A 22,096-nucleotide genomic window follows, 5' to 3' on the forward strand; every position below is an offset into this window, starting at 1 on the left:
CTGGCCTACTCTTTCAGGTATGAGGTATGCAGATACATTAGACAGCTTTGTTCTGCAAGTCTTTTGGAAGGTGGAGACCACAGCTGAGGACACATCTGCCAGAGTAAGCATTAAGCAATAATGAAGATTGCTGACTTTGGCCACAGTTTCTGGTAGTGCTTTTTATTCTGTATTTGCCTTTTTAACTGTTGAAATAGCTGCTATGAATCTGACTGTCATTGCTAAAATGTTGGAAACTACCTGCTGTAGGGCCGCATGGTAGTTGCCAGATGTCATCTTTGAAGTGTAAGTCTTGCAGGTACCAGAAAGACTAGATGGCACCTCTGTGGGGAAGATGCCTAAAAATCAAAGGTTCTGGAACTGTCTTTGCAATCGCTGAGGTTTTTGGAAGAGTGATGAAGTTGGAATGACATTTGATGACAAGGCAGGGCTTGTCTGTGTACTGACTGTTCTTTACATCCCTATCTGAAGAGCCATCTACTTAAGGCAGTAGATATCTTCCCAGTGTTATACTACTGAGTTGTAGTTATACTACTATTTCTAATATTTGTAGGAAATAGTAAGGCATGTTGGCAGTAACTTAAGTCATCCTGAATTTTTGAAAGAGGTAAGCAACTGAAATTCCTTTGTGCTCCTTCTGTGTGTGTAACTAGGTAAAGCTAGCAAGAATTGGAAGGATCTGGGAGAAAGGAATAGCTATAGATTTGTCCATCTGTCTTGTCTGTAGACTATGCTGAAAGGTATTGTAAAGCATGTGACTCTTTCCCCCCCCCTTTCACTGTAGAGGGAGACTAAAGGCATTTTTAGTGTTGTTCTAAAGCTGATATTTGAATCTCTTAAGCAGTAAAGCCTCTTAGAGATTTGTCAAATGCAGCCAAAATCAAAAACTGTTAATTTCAGTCAGCAACCCTTTGACTATAGGGGCTATAACTTGCTATTTCTATGTACTTAGTATCTACTTATAACATGCCAGAAGTCTCCTAGGCCTCTGTTACTGCTTGGCAGCAAGGCTGGTATTATTTAGGCGCTGATAGTAAACAATACTGAATCGAGTACTTGGAAGTTGAAGAATTTGATGAAGCACAAAAGGACATGGTTTTTTTCTTAGAAGGGGACAAGATATTCAGCAGTATCAAAGGACCAGCCATTTAAGCAAGTAGGCTTGTAAAGTAAACTGAAGGCAATCAATCTTGGTCTAGTGTGACTGTCTCTGCAAATGTGGGCTGTGAGACTCATATTGCTGTTTCTAATGATGTTTGAACAAAAGAGGTGTGTTCGAAACCAGTGTGACTGTTGTCTAATGTACCTTTTCTGTTATGCTTGCATTTGGATGTTGGCTTCAGTACAGATTGACTACTCAGGTCTGCCTGTAAATTCATCTTTCTGTCAAGAAGGCAATTACCTGAGTTGTCAACTGCTTTAGATTTTTTTTAAACTGTAACAAAGTTAAAATAACATAATTGGAAGCTTGCAGACCTTTGTATAGACAATTGCAGATGTCTTGGGCATTCAGAAATGGTGAATAAATTTCTGTATCAGAGGAGGTGCTCTGTTTTTTTTGTTTGTTGTTTTTTTTTGTTTTTTAATGTTTGCTTCATGCCTGGTAGTGCTTGAAGCCTAGTTAAATTATCTCTTACCAGAATCCTAGTACAAAAACTCACTTAATGTGTTAATCACTGTTGTTCAACCAGATTAAAATCGGCTTACTTTGATTATAATATTAATGAAAATACTTTCCAATATTTATAGTTGTACTATATACTTCTTGGATAGCTGTATAAGACTGAAGTCTTGGTCTTTTCTGTCTAAAGAGTAGCAGGTACAGGGTCCTAGGAGTGTAGGGAGAGGCTGAACAGGAAAGATTGCAGTATTGAAATTTGTGTAGCCAGAACCAATTATTACAGTTTTGGCTCCAAATAACCTAACTTTAACTTCCCTAGCAACTTGCCAATCTCAAACACAAAGTCTCTTAGCAGTGGGGGAGAAAAAATCTAGTTTAAATTGAAATGGGCAAACTAGCTATTGAAACAAACTTGAAATATTTCATGGATCTTTATAGCTGTTCAGACTCAGGTTTTTTTGTAGACAATTGAGTCTTGCATATGATTTTTTCTGCGGCTGGGAGACTACCTTAAATGTCTATGAACATCACTTTTTGTGAAGCTGCTTTTGGTGTTACTTGTTTTGATGGCTGGTCTTCTCACTGTGTTGATCTTGCCTGTATACTTTAATAAATAGTGTACTTCTTCCTCAGGAATTAACCTAAAGCAAACAGATGACTCTTATAGCCCACTGCCTTCAGCCTGTGCAAGGCTTCAGCTTTTGCCTCTGACTGTCAGTGTAAGAGTGCTTCAGGTCAGTTCATCAACAGTATTAGCTTGCTCTAGGACGAGGCACCGGCGGCTGTACCTCCCCAGGTGAAGACCTTCCCTGTCTTCCTCCTAAGGTGGAGAAACTGCTGAAGTAGCACGCCAGGGAAAATGGAACACAGTTGGATTATGTTGGAGGTCGGTTCTACGCATCAGCTCAAGTGCAACTTCTAGCCCTGTACTCAAGTTCAAACGCAGAGTAGTAACCAACTAGTAGCTGATAACTGCTCTATAGATATCTTGTACCAGTGAATATAGTTGCAAATATCAGATGTGACTTCAGGTTATTTGGATCAAGAAATTGCTAGTAGTTCTGTGTGTGATTCTGCTGCAAGTTTGGTATTGCTGCTGTGAGATCAGATTCGTAAAGATCATATGAACATAACAGACGAGAATATGAATGGACAGGTACAACAACTGGAGGCTTCTAGCTGTCTGCTGAGGCTTTGCGATATCCTTCCACAAGGAATAATGAAGGCAAACTGCTTTGATTCAGGGTGGGTCTTGCTTAAGCTTAGCAACTGGAATGATATATCTTGACCTGTAATAATAGTAAGAAGCTGTATCACTAGAAATCCTAGTGATTGTTTTGTACTTACACTGTTATTTTTCTGGCCTCTTTGTGAAGGATAGCACCTTCAAAGACCATAAGGGACCAGAAACTCCCTTCAGTCTCTCTCGGCACTGTGTCACCAGGACTTTTTTCCTGCTTCCCTGCTAATAAATAAAACTACCCCAATGCTTTGTTTTTGTACTATACCCTTTTACCTGTGGCCGAGGCTGGTTGCATGACACTGAAACTTTGTTAGGAATTAGTTGCTGTTGTGGCCCTAAGAGCTACAATTAATTTTCTTGCCCAAGAAAAGAGATCTTCACCTCTCTTGCTGGGAGGATGTGGCATCTTTAGCTTAAAACTTGTAAGTGGGCAGGGTGTTGCAGTACTGGGTGACTCTAGTGGTGTTTTTTCTGCCTTAAGGAAGGGATTTGTTTCCTGCCTCTTGTAGTGCAGAAAAATATTCTGAAATAAGTCACAGGAAATCTACTTAGCTTGTAATAGAACAAGGTTGTTTGCAAATACAGGTTTCTGCTGTTGAAATTTTGTGCACAGCCTCCAGGCTTTTTACCAAAGCCCTTAAAATGGTATTTGTAGGTGCAATCTCCATTCTTCAGGACTTAACTGAACTTGATTGGATGAGACCCAAGGTGGCATGATGTAGCTTTGAAGTTAGCATTGCCTTGACAGGAGGCTGGGCTAGATGACCTCTGGAGGTCCCTTTCAACTTAAATTTTTCTGTGACCACTATTCAAAATATTAGTGGGACTTGGGTGTGTGTTTTTTTATTTGTTTGGGTTTTTTTATTATGTTGTAATTTTGTGGGACTTGGGTGTTTTGGTTTTTGTTTGTGGTGGGTTTTTTTTATTATGTTGTAATTTTTTAGGCTCTCTGAGGTGGATTATACAGATGCAGAAATCCTTACATCCTTTAGCTTGTTGCCCTACGTTCAGAAGTATAGGCCTTGTGATATAAGCTGTTTCTTTTGTGTGAACCATAAAGGTGGGACAGTTCCTGAAAAGTGATTATTAGTATTGATGAGACCATGTTCTTGCCTTTTGAAGTGTGAGACACCCTAGTTCTTTTGGTCAGGGGCTACTGGTGTATGTCTCCTAATGGTACCTAAGCTGTGGATCTGCTACTCCTTAGTGACATGAAAAAGATGCCGCTGCAGGATGCCATTGGTACCAGCTGTTGATCTTTGCTTTGTTCCTAAATCTCCTTTTGTGGAACTGAAACATGCTGTCTTGTGAATCTGCCCCTCTTTGGTCTGAATGCTGTGAAGAGAGCAACTGTGCTGCAGCCTTAAGAAGTCTTTGTCAACAATACAGAGGAAGCAATTAGATACATGTATGTGATAAGTAGACTTTTAGGGAAGTACCTTTTTCCTGGAGGAGTGACTCCCTCTTTAATCCATGTTCCCTAAAGGATTTAAGAGTCAATTATCAGCCATTACTCAGGGAGTAGTCAGCAATTGGTTTAGCTCAGGTGTCATGTTGTCCTAGAGTGGCTCACTAAGGTTCATTTGAGCATGATTCAGCTTTATGCTAGGAACTTGGATGCTTGTTTTGTTCTCTTGTGGCCACAACTAAATTCCCCAAGATTTAATGACTTTGCCTCGTGAATAGGTAAAGTTGTTCAGTGATATTCTCACATTGAGGTTCTAGAAGAGTAACACTGTTGAACCAGTCTTCACTGTTCAGGTATTATGGAAGAGTGAAAATGAGTTAAGACTGAGCTATGATTTTGTTGGCATCACAGACTGGGATAGCTTGCACAACTGGAGGACTGCAATAGATAGGTACAGGCGCTTTAGGAAGGGCAGGTGGGGATGGTGATGAGGGGAAGTTGCCATTTTCTGTGAGAGCAGTGGGGCTGCATGCAGCTTTGCCCAGAGATGGCTGATGAGCCAGTTGAGAGTTTATGGGTTGGGATTAGAGGGCAGACCATCATTGGTGATGGTGTGGGTATCTGCTTCAGACCACCTGATCAGGAAGAAGTACTAACGAGGCCTTCCTCAGACAACTCAAGCTTAATATTCACAGACTGTGGTGCCCATGGGGGACTTGAGCCAGCCTGATATTTGCTGGAGGGGCAGAACAGAAGGGAACAAGAAATCTAGGAGGCTTCTGGTGTGCATTGATGATCACTTATCAACACAAGTGGTTGAGGACAAAGGAAGATGCTCAGGTGGACCTGATGGACCTGTTCCTTATGAACAAGGAAAGATAGGCTGAGCATGTAAAGGTTAGGAGTAGTCTTGGCTGCAGAGACTGTCAGATGGAAGACCTCAGGATCTGAAGAGGAGGGAACAAAGTAGAGTAGAATTACAACCATAATCTTTAGGAGAGAAGACTTTGGTCTGTTCAAGGATCTCCTTGGAAGAATCATTTGGGAGATGGTTCTAGAGAATAGAGAGGTCCAGAAGAACTGATTGATTATTTTTTCCGCAAGGGTCGCTCTTTTAAGCTCTTGGGTGGCACATCCTGATGAGCAGGGAATTGCACAAAGGCAGCAGGGGGCCTGCTTAAACAAACAAGGAGCTCCTGACAAAACTCGCATAAAATGGAAGCATATGTAGTGGAAGCAGAGACAGGTGACCTGCAAGGAACATGGAGACACTGTCCAGGCATGCGTTTAGGTAGGAAAGACAACATCCACATGGAGTTGAATCTGACAGGGGATATGTGAATGGCAACAAGAACACCTTTTGCTGCTTTAATTGGCAGCAAAAAGAAGACTGGAGAAAATGTGGACCTGCTGCTAAATGGAGTAGGGGACCTGGTGATAAGGGATGTGGAAAAGGCTGAGGAGTGCCATGCCTTCTTCACCTTGGTCTTCACTAGTAAGACTTGTGTTCAGGAATTCCAGGTCCCTGAGACCAGTGGGACAGTCTGGAGCAAGGAGGGCTTACTCTGAGTAGTAGAGGAGGATCAGGTTTGGGAGTGCTTACAGAAACTGGATGTACACAAGTCTGGGCTCTGAGATGCACCCACGAGTGCAGACAGATCTGGGCAATGTCATTTTGAGGCCACTCAGAATAACTGTAGAGTCATGGTGACTAGGGGAGGGCCTTGAGACTGGAAGAAAGCAAATGTCATTCCCATTTCTGAAAAGGGCAAGAAGGAACATTTAGGGAACTACAGGCCAGTCAGCTTTCCTCAGTCCCTGGGAAGGTGACAGAGCAAATAATCCTGAAAACATATGAAGGAGAAGATGACTGGGAATAGTTAGTGTGGATTTATAAAGGGGGGTATCATGCCTGACTGCCCTGATAGCCTTTTACAATGACCGACGCACCAAGCCAGTCCCCTGGCTGAGAACAATGGGTATTTTTTACCTTAACTCTAGTGAGGCTTTTGAAACTGTCATGTAACATGCTCACTGATAACTTGATGAAGTGCAGTCTGGATAAACAGACAGTGAAGTGGATTGAAAATGGCTGGAATGCTGGGCTTAGTTGTGATCAGCAGCTTAAAGTTGAGCTGGAGGCCAGTCTCTACCGCAGGGGTTGATACCGAGGCCAACATTTGTTAACTTCTTCATTAATGACTTATGTGGCAGGACAGACTGCACCCCCAGCAAGCTTGAGGTGAGGTAATACTGGAAGGAGTGGTTGATATACTAGATGAATGTTCTGCTATTCAGCAGAAAAATTGATGGGCTGGAGAAATGGGCCAACAGAAACTGCGTGAAGGGTAACAAAGGAAAATGCAAAGCCCTACCCCTGGGCAGGGGGTGCTGGGGGTGCAGAAGAGGTGCCGAGGGTCTTGTGGATCACAAATTGATCATGAGCTAGTAATGCAGCCTTGCCACAAAGGCGGCCAACGTCTTGGACTGAATTTCAGGAAGAGCATCGTTAGGGGCTGGAGGGAGGTAATCCTTCTCCTATCCTCAGTACTGGTGAGACTGCATCTGTAGTAATGTGTCCAGTTCTGGGCTCCACAGAACAAGGGAAACATGGACAGACTGGAGCAGTCCAGCAAAGGGGCACTAGAATGAAGAGGTTGGTGCATCTGACATACAAGGAGAGGGTGAGAGAATTGGGATTGTTTAGCCTGGAGAGAGAAGGCTGATGGGGAGAGCTTATCAATGTGTATAAATACTTGGTGACAGGGAGCAAAAATGGCTGAGGCAGACTTGTCTGTGGTATCTAATGATGGGACTAAGAGGCAATGAACACAAATTGAAACACAGGAAATTCTGCTGAAACATGAGAATAATTTTTTTTACTCTAGGAGAGGTTGAATATTGGAGCAGGTTAGCCAGAGAGGCTGTGGAGTCTCCATCTCTGGACATATGCAAAACATGACTGGGAACAGCCCTAAGCAGCCTGCTGTAGTTTGCTCTGAGTAGGGGTTTGGGCTAGATGATCTCCAGGGGCCCCTTCTAATTTCAGCTACTTTGGATCCATTTCACTTATGAGCCAGTATGGAGGCCCACTGCAGATATCACTCAAGTTTTTATTTTTCCAGTGCAAGCATCTGCACACATAGATCAAAAATAGATTCTTTGTTTGAAGTTGAGGTCCTTTATGAGAAAGAAAAGTGATTAAACAGCAGTAAATACAGGGTGTAGTAGAGTCTTGACTTTTCTTGAACTAGCTGATATAGAAGTCTTGTTGAGGTAAAAAGAACCAAATCTGGCCATTTGAAGCAAGTGGGAATTGAGTGGCTACATAGAAAGGTTACTGACATCTCTCGACTGAAATGCTGTTTAAATCTAGAATACCTTCATAACTTAAACTGCCTCCTAGAGCTGGTAGAAAGTTGCTTGGAACTGGAGTCCCTTGTGTCAGAAATCTCCTTGTATCTTAAAACTGCTGGTTGAAGCTCTGTATTATGACTAAAAATGATGTCTCCTGGAAGGCTGGGGCAAAACAAACTACTACAGATTTCTGTTCTCCTCTCATTCTGACCTCTTATCTGATTAATATCTGAAGAGGACATGAGCAATATTACTCTTTTTACATTTTTTCTCTTGAAATGCTTCACAAAAAAATATTCACATACAACTTTCATTTTCTTTGTGAAAACTTGGCAAATAGATTTGAATGGATACCTGTTTCATATTCATCTTGTTTGCAGTAGACTCTGATTACATGGTATAATGCTAACCCTTATTTATCCTCCACTCTCGTCTTGATCACTTGTTGCTTTCTAGTAGGTGATAAATGTATATGTCTGAGTATATACTGTTATGGAGTTCCCGCTTGGCGTTATGGTACTTGACCTGCTCTGGAGAACCTGAATTTCTGCTTTGTTTCCAGCTTATCTGAAATACTTATGAGTAGATCTGTGTTCCTCTCACCAAAGGAGCTAGACGCTTTTTGTGTTCTGGGATCGCAGCCTGAAGAGGAGGAAGAACTTGGAGGTTCAGAGAATCTCCTGATGCTTGCAAGGCTGTGGTAGGTGTGGATATAGAGAGCACTAATTCTGTAGCTTACAGAGATGGTGAGAAGTTTTAAGGGGGAATTGAAAACTGCACAGGTCAATGTACTGCCGATCTCAGTAAACCTAGACTGTCAGTTGCCCTCTCTCTTGAGGAAAGGTATTTAATTCTGGCTGACCATGGAGGAAAAAGAGGTAGAGACTGTATGTAGCTCAGTCCCTGTCAGCGTGGAGCTGGGGACAGCCATGTGTGATACTTGGAGGCAATGTTGCCAAGCAACTAACTTTGCAGCTGTGATTTGGTAAAAGAGCAGTTCTGTTTCTCAAAGCTGTGCCTGGCTCTGATTTTGTGTAATAAAATGGATATATTGACAAGGAGTGGGGAACTGTCCCTCTTGTATGGATGAGAAAAGGAATGTGATATTCCACGTTTGGCTAGTGATTGCTAAATTCTTCTCGTATACTACCTCCTCTTTAAGGAGGAGGGAACAAGAATCTGTAATGCAATTTTACTGAAGTGCTTGAATGAAAATGGATAAAGCTTCATAGTACAGGACTTCATTAGTAGGATTAAAGGCAGTAGTAGTCCTATAAGAATTTCTGCAAAAGAAGATGGAAGTGATTCATTGTGCGTAACCTATTATTCTTGAATGCAGCTGAACTTGCAGGTGGATTCAAAACATGGCAGAAAGTGGCAATTGTGAGTGAGCGATTATTTTAAATAAGCTCCTTGTAATGTGTGTTCAAGTCGTTTGTGTTTAAATTTGTCATTCGCAACAATTTCTAGAAACAACCAGTGTATCAACAAGTAACGATGCTTTTAAGTATAGGAACTGATTTTCCCGTTAGGGTATGTACTTACGGGATATTTATTCAGTTGCCAGTTATCTGTAGATGATGACAAAAACATCCTTTTCTTCAAACATGGTAAATGCCATACTTAATGTCCACCTTTACGTCTTCATTAGAAATGTGCTTGTGCATTTGAGCTCCCCTCCTAAGCAGTGGTTAAACTGAAGAGACATGCCAATAACACATTAAGTGTAGGCTTTCTGGTCTGTGTTCTCATTGCCAAGTGATGCCTCGGTGAGTTATTTTCAACTTTAAATGTACTGAACTGCTGTATTGGGTCTGCCTGGGAAGGAGTTAAAGTTAACTTCCCCATAGCAGCCCCTCACAGTGCTGTGCTTTGTATTTGTAACTAGCAGGGTGTTGATAACACCCCAGTGTTTTGGCTGTTGCTGCGCAGTGCTCACACAGCATCAAGGCTGTCTCTCCAACCTCCCCCCAAAGGCCTCTGGGCTGGGGGTGAAGGGCAAGAGGGTGGAGGGGACACAGCCAGGACAGCTGACCCAAACCGACCAAAGGGATGTTCCAGACCATATGATGTTGTGCTCAGCAATAAAAGCTAAGAGAACGGGGGTTGGGAATGCCATTCGTTGTTAAGGTGTTTGTCTCCCAGAGCAATCGCTGTGTGTACTGAGGCCCTGCTTCCCAGGAGGCGGACGTTGGGACATTGCCTGCTGATATGAAGTAGAGAATAAATCTTTGCTTTCTTTTGCTTCTGCACGTGGCCTTTGCTTTTCTTTATCAAATTGCCTTTATCTTGACCCATGATTTTTTTCATCTTTTCTCCCTCTTGGTGGGCATGTGGCAGCCAGCCAAGGTTAACCCAGCACAACTGCTGAGGGTGTCTTGCGTGTTCCCAGTAAAAAGTAACTATCATTCCCTTTAGTAAAGGTTCTGAAGCCCTGGCTCTACTTTTCTGGGTGTTTTGTAGCCCATAGCAAGCAGCCTGTGAAAGAAGCGATGCTAAATGCCCCTTCACATGTGTCTTGTTCGCTGCCATTTCTGTGGAGTTTGGATGTTCATGGATGTTTGGATGTTCATGTTCCTGTTTAAAAAGGTTACTCCAAACATATGTTTATACAGCGAAATGATTCTGTCAAGTGTTTGGTCTTAAATAAGGTCTTAAATAAAATACGACAGATCCAAGGTCACATGCTAGAGGATCCTGCAAAGTTTTGGGAGTCCTTTTTGAGTACTGGTACTTCTCAAGCAACCTTAATTCCACTCTGAACACTTGGTCACAATTCTGTATGCCAGACTAAATGCAGCTGAGTACTTTGGTATTGTATTCAGTTTCTCTTCCTGCTTCTGAAGGAAATGGTATTTTGAGGAAAATATTTTACAGCCACAACTTCTGCAGTCACTTTGGAAAAAATAACTTTCAAAAAAAGGGAGAGCAAGTGTTTTCTTTGTGTAACGCAAATCTAGTTAAAACAGCTCTGAAGAACACTACTTAAAAGTAAATTTGTTTCTTCTTTTCCCACTTGGATGTAGCTGATAGAATGGCATATGATGTCTGAGTGTTGGTGATTGTCTGTCATGCTGAAATGCTTAACTGTGTTAATTTGAATTATATTTAATTTGGTATCATCTCAGAGCAGACTGCCATAGTTTTAGTAAGCAAGAAGATGCCTTTAGAAAAATGCAAAGCACATTTCAGCCTCGTGTGGCATGATGCATTGTGATTGGATATAAAGAAGTCTTATTTTTTTAAACCGTGGTCAAATACTGGACCAAGCTTTCCTCATAGAGGTGGTGGAACATGTCTTGAATTCCTTTAAGGTAACTGAACAAAGCCCTGAGCAGATTGGTCTAATTAGACCTAATTTGGAGCATCAAGTTAGCCTAACTAACCTCAGGAAGTCCATTCACACCTAAATTATTTTACAGTTTTTACTCACTGGCTGAGGAAATACAGTAGCTGTATCTTTTAAATAGCAGATGTTAAACATCTCACTGAGCACATACCTTGTGTTTTGTGGATTGGCCCAAACCCACCTACGAGGATGGGTATTGAAGCACTCCAAGGTCTGAGCTGTTTGCTGAGACTTTGGGAGAGTACAGTACTGGGGTGCAGCTAGGCTGCCATGCAAGTCCTGGGCACTTGTGGAAAGGATTTATGTCCATGCCACTGGAGTTTGAAGTGGGGGAAAGGCTTGATTCTGTCTGTCCTCTCCAGCCTGTTCTTTCCCATGGTCTTTTGTTAAGTTAATACCCTGAGGTCCGCAGAAAGTGCAGCTCTGAAGATTAATAATGTTACAGTAAAACTCGGGGATCGTCCAAGAATGGGGTTGCATTTGCATGGTAGGCTGTTCCCATGCCTGAGAACTGCAGTATATTAGTGTTTGGGGGTGAGCAGATAGGCTTTCTGTAGGCAAGAAGGGTGAATAGTGCAGCATAAAAATCTACTTGGTCTGGTCTCTTGAACCCACGAAGGAAGTGAGGGAAAACGGCATGTAGGGGAGGAGAGTAGGTGAGTAAGTCTGCAGTGAACATGGATGTTGTGGCTTAATCCCGGCAAGCAGTTAAGCACCACACAGCCGCTTGCTCCGCCCCCCCCCCGCTAGTGAGATGGGGGAGAGAATCAGAAGGGTAAAAGTGGAAAAAAACTCGTGGATCAAGATAAAGACAGCTTAATAGGTAAAGCAAAAGCCATGCAGACAAGCAAAGCAAAACAGGGAATTCATTCACCTCTTTCCATGGGCAGGCAGGTGTTTGGCCATCTCCAGGACAGCAGGGCTCCATCATGCCTAACGGTGACTTGGTAAGAGAAACACTGTCACTCTGAACGTTCCCCCTTCCTCCTTCTTCCTCCGTCTTTTATTGCTGAACACGATGTCGTATGGTATGGGACATCCCTTTGGTCAGTGGGGTCAGCTGTCCCAGCTGTGTCCCCTCCCAGACTCTTACCCACCCCCAGCCTACTTGCTGGCGGAGCAATAGCTCAGCAATAAGCTAAAACATTGGTGTGTTACCAATGCTGTTTTGGTCACAGATCCAAAACACAGGGCTCCTCTGAAGAAAATAAACTCCACCCCAGCACAAAACAGCGTAGCAGAGAAGGTTGGTACAAGAAACTAAGTGGCCTGTCTTTACAGATGGTTTCGGTGTATTTCTACAGTCCAGAGCCTGAAATTTGGCACTCTGCTTCTTGTCTACAGACTTGGATCTCTGGTTTCTCTCTCTGTATCTTTTTCAAACATAGGTTCACGTGGGAGAGGTCATGGAGGTGCATGTACCTGCTTTGTAATACAGAATGTACAAGGAAGGGCATCTCTCAAGTCACTGAGGGCTGCGCAGAGGTTGTGTAGTTTGGGGAGTGTTTACTTGAGAGTCTCTTTGGTTGTATTTGAGTAAAAATGGTAAAAGGAAGCTGACTAATGCAGTTACTAGGTAACTTGTCTCTGATGGAGAAGGGTAACCTTTCATTCTTGTTTATGGCAAACAGGCTATATTATAAACCCATCTTGCAAACAAATTTTATTTCTGAGGTTTTCCTCATCATTAAAGGAAGAAATTCAATTGCTGGCTGAAGACTTTTTTTTTTTTTGCAGCAGATGCTTCTAATAACCTTTATCCTGTGCCTGGTTATGCAGGGGGGCTCTTGCTACATCCTGACAGAGTAGCATAGATCTACACATATTTTTTTTCTCTTATCAGTGATGCTTTTACTTGATGCTTAGCTATCAACTTAAGAAAACATTTTGTAAGAGCTTACTGTTCCCCAATTTTCCTTTTATTTCTGCATATAAAAGGAATATAAATTGTACACTTAAAACAGTAAGCCTTTTAGCAGTTCCTTGCTGACAATGGCAAAATTGCAGTCAAGACCAGCTCCAGAAGCTTCCTACTAATACTGTAATACACTACATAACCTTGTCTTTTTTTAGAAAGTACCAAGTGCTGCTAACAGGAAATGATGCTATTGAAGCAAATGCTTCAGTAAGCTGAAGGAATAATTGAAACTGGTTGATACATACTTCTCTCTGACTTCTAGAGGTGGGACAGGTTGTGCAGGGGAAGAGTTTTATTCTGAATATTTCTACACAGCCTCTTTGGAGTTATGAGTAGGACTGAGCTTAATGGATTTGTTGATGTCTTTTTAATGAAAAATGGTTATCCAGATAGAAAAGACAAACTTGGCAGAATTCTGTCCCTGAAACTCTGTACCACTTATCAGACACTGGCTAAAAATAGCCAAGTGACGCTTCTAAGGCTTGTCTTCCCACTGTTCTTGCAATATACCTTGAACCACACATCTCAGCTGTTGTCAAGCTGGGCTCTGGAACAGTGTGTTTAGTTGCTTGAATTGTCTGCCTTCAGTGCAACTTCATGCTGTTGAGTTTGATTTTATTTATAGCTACTAAAATAGCCCCTATTGGTTGAACTCCTCCCCCACTTTTTTTTAATATGGCAAATTTTAAGTTCTCAAATTCTGGCCTTGACTATAAAAACACAGGCTTACTAAGCCAGCTGTAAGAGACTTCTAAAGACTAGAGATACGTTTAAGCTACGGCCTTTTGTTGCCTTTGCAGCAAAATACTGGTTTATATAAACATACTTAGACTTTGACATCTGAAAAGCATGTAAAGACTGCAATTGCGTGGTTTTCCTAGTCTTTGGGTGTGGATGTAAAGCAAGGAAGCCTGTTCTACTGTAGAGGAAGAGAAATCAAGCTTAATGGGGAGTAGATGTGACACAAGAATGTGCTTCAGGCTGTTTGTTTTGCTTAATCAGAAACTAATTCAGTGGATCAAGTGATGGGTAAATAGTCCCATATCAGTAGTCTCAAAAGACTAAAGGTTCAAGGACCTGGAAGAACATTTTATTTGAGAATAAAGATTGTTGTGCTGTGGTTCGTGCAGTTTTCCTTTGCTTCAAGATCTCTATTGCAAGATCTGCAAGATCTTTTATTCTTTCTAAGAAGATTTGTTCTTTAATTCACAAACTCTAATTCAGTGGACATGACTAACATTGCAGTTAAGCTTTTTGTGCTGGGGGGGTGTGTGTGTTTTCTTGGATTATTTTTTTTTCCTCTTCCCCACCCCACTGAGAGTCTGTGAAAAATGGTTGAAGATGGTAGATGTGATTCTACCTTTTAGGGGGAGAACTAAGCTGCCTTCAACAAAGTTAGTAAGAGATGGTCTTTGAAGCAGCAGGATTAGACTGAAAATGGATGATAGTAATTATATTGCTTTTGAGCATTTTAGTATCGCCTTGACTTAATCCCTGTCTCTAGTGCATTATGTTTCAAGGAGAGAAACTCAGAGGAGTCACTATAGTTCTGCCTTGTTCTTTTGTTCTTCCCTGGGTAGCTACTGGAGGAGGGACTGTGTTACTTAGCTCTTCTTGTGTTGAATTACACAAAATAGAACTGCTGCTTGCTCATTTTCCATCTTTTCTGTGTATCTGATGTACAAGAGTGCTTGTCTTCTCTTCATGATCTTTATCTGTATCTCAGCTTGTAGGAATTGCAGAAGTTTCTGCAAAATATTCATTGATAACCTGGTTGAAATCTTGAGTAGCAGAACACTTGTGCAGTATGAATTGCATGGGGGAGTAATGCAGAGAGAGTGAGCACTGCATGGGCATGCTTGTACTGATGCAACCACTAGGGCTTTTTGGTAAGTCTTTGGCAAAAAAGTGATAGTTTTTAGGAACTGGCTAGCAACCCCTCAGGATGAATCAGAAGAGTCGTGTAGATTTTCTTGCAGTTAATTCTCTGTTCCACAAGATGGAGCCAGTTATTTGACAAATAAAGTCTGTCAACCAGCAGCAGAATTTGGAGAAACAGAAGAGAATTAAAATTACTTCACTGTGCTTTATGGTCGGAGGACAGGCAGGGTGCAGTTGAGTGAAAGGAAGAATTGTAGTCGGTCAGAAGTCTTTGAAGATGTTGGCCCAAGATAAGTTTACTACAGACTATATTGAAATGCAAAGCAGTTAGTGCTGTGTTATATGTAATACCTGGCTTCCTTCCTTGTAGAATTGCTAATTGGTAACTGCAAGAATGTAAAGTGAAAACTAACTGTTTTTATGTGCCTCTGTAATACAAACCTTATTTAAACTTAGGCTTGACAAGCTTTCTTCATTTAAAACTTTGTTTCAAACTTATTAGTTTCTTGGCTAACTGGTTTTATGCACATAGTGTAAGGGGTTCAGAGTAGTTTGCTGAGGTGTAAAAGAGTCACCCTTCCCTTTGATGGCAAATATGAAATTGAAAGGCTGTGTGCTTGCTCTTTTTACCCCAATTCTGACCTCTGTTTGCTCTCTAAGTTGAGATGTTTAGTAAGAACGGGTACCACCTGTGCTGCAGCAAAAGGAAGTGTTTTACTATTAACCCGCAGTTACAGGAAGCTGAACAGATGGTAGTGGAGTGATGGAGGGAAGGAAAATCTGAATTACTGCGGTAAGGGAGGCAACCACCATAATTTTCCTACTTTGTAGTCATATCTGCAATAATCTTATACTTGCTCCTTTGTGGACATCTCCCAATTCAGTCATATCCCAGTACTTTTGTTTCCTTTTCCCTCTTTTTACTTTGTGTGCTGCTCTCCACTGCCTGTTTTTTTTGTTTTGTTTTGGTTTTTGGGGTTTTTTTTTTGGGGGGGGGGGGGGGGGGTTGGGTTTTTTTAACTTGTTTGTGTGACAGATACTGCTGCTCCTGCCCATTCTGGTAGTGTATAGCCTTTCTCACTAATTTCTTACTGCAGGTAGAAGCTGAGTGTGGGATGGAATGTTGACTGAGAAGTTTAAAGCAGTTAAAGGATTTTTATACAAACTAATCAAATAGAAAGCTAAAGCAATGTTTCACACTGTATTGACTGCTTGGATTCATATACAGTTAGTATATGAGGCTTCCATGGTTTTTGTAATGCAGGTAATAGTACCTTTTTCTCAGTATTTTAAATGAGCACGATCATGTAAGCCTTGTTTTGTACACAGTACAAGACAGCATCCACTGAATCAAAATAAAATTTGAGCAGTTTGGAATAAAACTTAAACCTTGGACTTCTAAAAACTCATGTGTTTTGTCTTGTGTTTCCTTTGGAAATGCACTATACTAGCTTCAGCATTACCATTCCTTTCATTATTCTTGCCCAAAGATCTATATCAGCTGTACCCACAAAAAGTTGGTTTTATCAGCTCTAATTAAATTAGCAGGGTGTGTCAGCAATGCTGTGAACATTTATTGCAGCATCTTCTTTCTTGCAGTGTTAGCTTTCTAGTATAATGGAGTAGAACATATGGCCCAAACTGAATGAGTTATGTGGATGGGGAAGAAAGGGATATAAAAGAGTATACGCACACACTTTAAGCACATGCAAGGTACTAGTCCAGTTTAAATAATATGGAGGAGAAATACCTCATCAAAAATGATATCCTGAAGAGGGGAAGTGTGGGAAAATTTTTGAAATACATTAGGACAAAAGCTTTCATCTCGCTAGAGAATATGTAAAAATGATACCTTTTTCACAAAATTCACACTTTGAAGTGCATTTTAGAATAAAAGAATGTCATGTGAAGATGGGTAACTTTTTCAGCAATTTAAAAGTTGGCTTGAAATCGACTTATGTGAAGACTTGTATCTAAAATTATGTAGATGATTTTCAAGCTCTTTATTGCTTCAGCTTTAAACAGCTGAAGTCAGTTTTTGAAATGTTCTAGGGTATTTTAGTAGCTGTAGATATTTCTGCAAGTAGGGAGAATGTTTGTTCTGTACAATAACTATACTGGCATGGAAGTCTACTGTAACTGGAAAAAGCTCTCTTCAGGTCGTTACTTAAATTTACAAGTTACCTAGCAATTCTAAAAACTTAAAGACATACTGGGAAACGTTGTCTTGTGGCTACATATTTCTTTCATTTTTAGAGTCTAGATTGTCTGTAATAAAGGACTCCTTAAATACTCTAAATGTGTCACAACTGGTGCTGTTTCTGAGAGTTTAATTGAATTCAAGTTTCCATTCCAAACTTGGTGTACGCTTCCTGAACGCAAACTAATGTAGTAGCAGATGATGTGGGTTGACCCCAGTGAGCAGCCAAACTCCCACCCTACCTCTCGTGTGTTCTCCTTTCCTGTGGAATGGGAGAAAATAGAAGGAAGGTGGAAAGACTTGTGGCTTGACATCATGACAGTTTAATAAGGAAAGCAAAAGCTGTGGACACAAGTGAAGCGTAAAGAGAAAGTCATTCACTCCTTCCTATCAGCAGGCAGATGTCCAGCTACGTCCTGGAAGGCAGGGTCTTGGCATGTGTAATGGTTGTCTTTGGGTTGCTGAAGTTTTTTCCTTGGTTCATCCAGACAGTGTTTCAAGGACTTCACAGTATCCTAGTATATATTCTAGTATAAGCATTGGTCATTTTCAGGACAGCACAAGTCCTATTGCTTTTTTTCCTTAAATTAACTTTAGCAAAGGACGAAAGAGGCTGAAAATGTTTTTAAGTAGTGAAATTATTCATATCTTAAATGACTGAAGAATTTACTTCAAGTGTATTTTTCTATCAGAGTGGCTCATTGATAGCGGTGCATCAAGCTGCTGAAGTGCTGCTCAGCTCTTCCAGTAGAAAGTTTGTATTCAAATGGCTTTCAAAAGAATAACATTACAATTGCATTAAAATTTATGTCAAGCAGTATTTCATGTTAATATTGGCTGATTGGAGTTGCACTGTATAATGCAGTTGTTGATAGGTAGGCATTGGTACTGGCATGTAAAGGTGTCTTAAATAGCATAAAACAGCAGTCATCAAGATTCTTAACATCCAGTCTTCCTTTCTGAAGCCAAATGTCTCTCGTCTTAATTGGCTAGCAAAATACATCCAGCAGATAAACGAGGTTACTTTCTAAATTTTAATGAAGAAAAACAAATGTATCTTTAAGGACCCAATGAGAAGAAACGTGAATATTCCTATTAAGTGCAAGATATTTCCTGTGTACAGAAATAAGGATCCTGACTTCATACAGAATTGAGATAACTGCAGATTGTGTGTTGAATCAGTCCAAATTACTGTTAAACATTTCTCACACAGGATGGTTTACAGACTAAGCTTTAGTTGACTGTTTGGTTAAGTGAAGCGCAGCTGCTTTGATGCCCACACAGAAAACATTTTGTAACTTTTTGCCTACTGATTAACTGTGGCTGTAATTGATTTGTATTAATTAAAACATTTTTCATTTGAAGTGTTTAATGTTGCATATTGTCATTAGTCTGAAATAAATTCAGAGATTAAAAGTGAACATATTTTTTCTGGCCTCGGGTTTGTCTGTTACTCCACTGCTTAATTTGTTACTTTATTGCTTAAATATATTTGATTTCCCTGTGTTATTTCAGAAATAAGCACGAAATAATGAAATCTGAGCTTCTGGGAAAATATGAAACTGTTCTTTTCCAGGAGAAAACCAGCTAATTCACAAGTTGTGTTATGATCTTTCTTCTTGTTAACAAAATTCTAAGTTAAAATATTAAACGACAGAGTTAATGATCTCCCTCTTCATTTATTAAGATAGTCTTCAGTCATGTCAAGCCCTCATTCCAGTCTTGTCTCATTAATGTAGAACTTGCCTATCTGGGATGTCATAGCTGAGGAAGAACCTGAAGAATAGGAAGATCACGTGATGTGTAGTTGTACAAACTCTGTTGTGGTAAAAACTTTATAGTGGCTGTGTAAATACCCAATAGGACAAAAATATGGACAGCATATAGATACTACAGGTAAACACCTCCTGTCCCTATAGCAACTTGACCAAAACTGGCTTCCTTCTTTAGAAGGCACATCCCTGGGTTGGGTAGTTTGGGGGAAAACTGGAGCAGCTGTTGGGAACACAAGACCTTGCCTTATCGTTTTGTTTCTAAACCATCATGGCTACATTAATTGCATAAGGTGAGGTACTTTATCTACAATGGAGTGGCTAAGGAGGTTTTTTGCTTAAGTTTCTTCTGGTGTGTTACTTTAGCTGAAACTTAATATGTTGAGGCAAATGGCCTGCAAAACTCTATCCAGGAGCACTAAAACTTAAAGCAGTATAAATTGTATATGGGATCTTCCTGTACTATAGATCTACACAGACTGTAAGGACAGGGTGACTATTTTGTGTTTGTAGTGTTTCATAGTGGAAAACAAAAAGGCAGGTCAACAGGTTGCTAGCTGTTGAACTGTTTTAAGACACATTGCAAACAGCTTGACTGTTTATTCTTACCTGACAAGTAGTAGTTTTAATGTAGAAGTGCCATGTGGGAAATGTGTTGATTTCAATGAGTAACTGTTAGATCTCTTGAACCCTGAAATCTAATCTTATGATGGTAGCACTTATTTTGAGAACTGGCAGTCATCTTAATCAGTTTGGTCTTAAAGGTCAAGCAATAGGCATCAGGTAGTCTGACTTTTTGAGATCTTGTTCAAGACAAATTAAAGCAAGGTGGCTACCCAAAACGTAGCCAGTATTTCCACTAGTAAGAGGAAGGCTTCTTGCAACAAATCCCGGGAGCTGTGAATGTGTCTTGGGATTTTTGAATACCAATTCAAAAGAATGGAGTCTAACTGAAAGGATTTCTCCTGCTTCTTTGTTTTGGCTATTGCTGAGCAGTGCTTGCACATTATCAGGGCTTGCTTTTTTTTTTCTTTTTTTTTTTTTCCTGTTCTGCACCCCCCCCTGCAGATAAGTAGGCTAGGGGTGGGTGGGCAAGAAACTGGGACGAGACATGGCTGGGATAGCTAGTGACTCTGACCATTCCATACCATATGATGATGTGCTCAGCAATAAATGCTCAAGGAAAGGAGGAGAAAGAAGGACATTCTTGGTTATGGTGGTGTCTTCCAAAGCAAGTTGTGTGTGCTGAGGCCCAGCTTTCTAGGAGGTGGCTGGTCACCTGCCCAATGATGGGAAGTAATGAAGAAATACCTTTTTTTTTTTTCTCCTTTGCTTATGTGGAGTTCTTGCTTAATTTATTAAAACTGTTGTTATCTCAGTCTGCAAGTCTTCTCACCTTCCTTCTCTTTTCGCCCTGTCCAGCAGGAGAGGAGAGCGAGCAAGCAGCTCTGTGGGTGTTTGGCTGGGGTCAACCCAACGAAGTCCTAAGCTAAAGATCAGAAGAGGGAGGCACAAAATTCTTTTCTAGGCTCTAGGAAGGTGTTTGTACAGTATATTAATATCAGAATGCAAACTGCTGCAGTTGCATGAGTGGTCTAGATGCGCATCTGTCATACAAAGTTGGGAAATAATTGCTCAAAATGTTTTCCAACTCCTCAATGCGCCTTCTTGCTTTTGACGGTTAAGTATTACTTAACCATCAAAACTTACCTCTTTAGAGCTCAGAACTAGATGGACTTTAAAGCAGTGCCTTTAATAATGGTGGTGTACAGAGCTGGAATAAAGTGATATAAATGTGTTTTAATTTGAGACTCTGTAGTAACTTAAGTCAAACATCCCACGTGTCACAGTGGGAGTTCAGGCCAGCATGCTTTAGGTCTGTCTCAACATGCCAACACAGATGAGAAACAATGCTAATGTTCATAAATCAGCCAGATTCTGTGAGAAAAATCATTGGGCTGTGAATGGCAACTCGTGCTGTAGTTTAGTAATCAAGGGTACTGAATGTATTCAGTTTTCTGCCATTCTTAGTCATGGATATTTTCATCAGTTGGTTTTGTAAATCTCTGTATAACCATTCTGTAAGAGTTTGTATGCTACTGTCGTAAAGTCTGTGCTGTATGAGGTATTAAAGGATTTGTTGTGTTAATGTAAGCTTGTCCTGCATTTAATTTCAAGTTAAGTACAGATGCATGTCTTAGGAAGCTTCCTAATTGGAGAAAAAGGGGCAAGATTTCTGTTGATGCTTGCATCTGATACATAGCTGTAAAGATTATTGAAGATGTAAGCAAAATCTTGTTGTTGGTAGTAAGCCAGCTTTCTAAAGTTTGTTTGGGTTTTTTGGGGGGGAGATGGGGGAAGTGGGAGGCGGAGGCCAGTGGACACAACATATGACTTCCTACCTTAATCTGGCTAACTCTAATGTTATGTGACATCACTTAGAAGTAGAAAGCCGTAAATAAAATTGCTAACAATGGAGACTGTTAGAAGTAATAGATATCCTAGACAAAGAGCTGTGAGCCATTATTCAGACTTCTTTATTCCTGTTGTCAGTATAGAATTATGCCAAAGAAAATCTTCACAGCATATGGAATTTTGAAAATAACTAATTTATTTCCCCACTTCCCTTAGGTCCAAGATGGGCCTCTTGGAACACCGGTGTTTTTATTTGCATCAGATGTGCTGGAATACATCGAAATCTTGGGGTCCATATATCAAGGGTCAAGTCTGTCAACTTGGACCAATGGACACCAGAGCAAATACAGGTAAAATATCCTAAAACATTTTCAGTTTGGAGGGAATGCCAGAAGTCCTTTTGAAAGGATTTGAGTTTATCATGATCCCCCAACTTAAACATTTTATAATCAAAGTAGTTCTTAATGTGTTATATTTCTACTGTAACGAGTTTAGGTTCTGAAAACTCACTTAAATTGGTTTAGCTATCTTTTTTTTATTTATTGTAGATATATTGTACCTTGCCATGGGGACTCTGAAAACTGCTTCTTTGTTGTATCTGTGGAAGATATGTTGTAAGCCTTTCCCTTTTCTATAGGTGACAGTAAGGTAGTGTTCACACATCTGATTCTTGATTACATTCTTTTAGTGTACCGAGTACTGGCTTTTTCAGGTATGCTCCAGTCTGAAGCCTCTTTCTGCTACCAGATAAATTTTCTTCCTCCTATTCCTCCTGGTCTGAAGAGCTATCCTGAGAGATTAAAGTTTATCTTTTACTGGAAGGGTTAGTTTATACTGTAAACAGCATCTATGTTGTTAGCTTTTGTCCAGCAAGTCTTGGCAGGCAGCCGTCCTGTCATGTGGGAGCATCTCCCAAGACATAGGGCAGCAGA

General features: G+C 40.7%; 1 protein-coding gene across 4 annotated transcripts in view; it reads left to right on the forward strand.

The window, feature by feature from the left end:
• SMAP1 (small ArfGAP 1) overlaps window positions 1-22,096 on the forward strand; it is an 88,869-nt gene that overhangs the window by 3,999 nt on the left and 62,774 nt on the right. For all 4 annotated transcript variants that reach the window (XM_049818194.1, XM_049818191.1, XM_049818192.1 and 1 more), the window contains exon 2: window positions 21,381-21,514. Coding sequence is in view for 3 of the 4 variants with exons in the window: in XM_049818191.1 (XP_049674148.1) it covers window positions 21,381-21,514 (134 nt within the window). In the remaining variant the exon portion in view is untranslated. The remainder of the gene's footprint in view (window positions 1-21,380; window positions 21,515-22,096) is intronic.

The sequence above is a fragment of the Accipiter gentilis genome, chromosome 15 (genome assembly GCF_929443795.1).
Source record: "Accipiter gentilis chromosome 15, bAccGen1.1, whole genome shotgun sequence".
Taxonomy (NCBI): Eukaryota; Metazoa; Chordata; class Aves; order Accipitriformes; family Accipitridae; genus Astur; species Astur gentilis.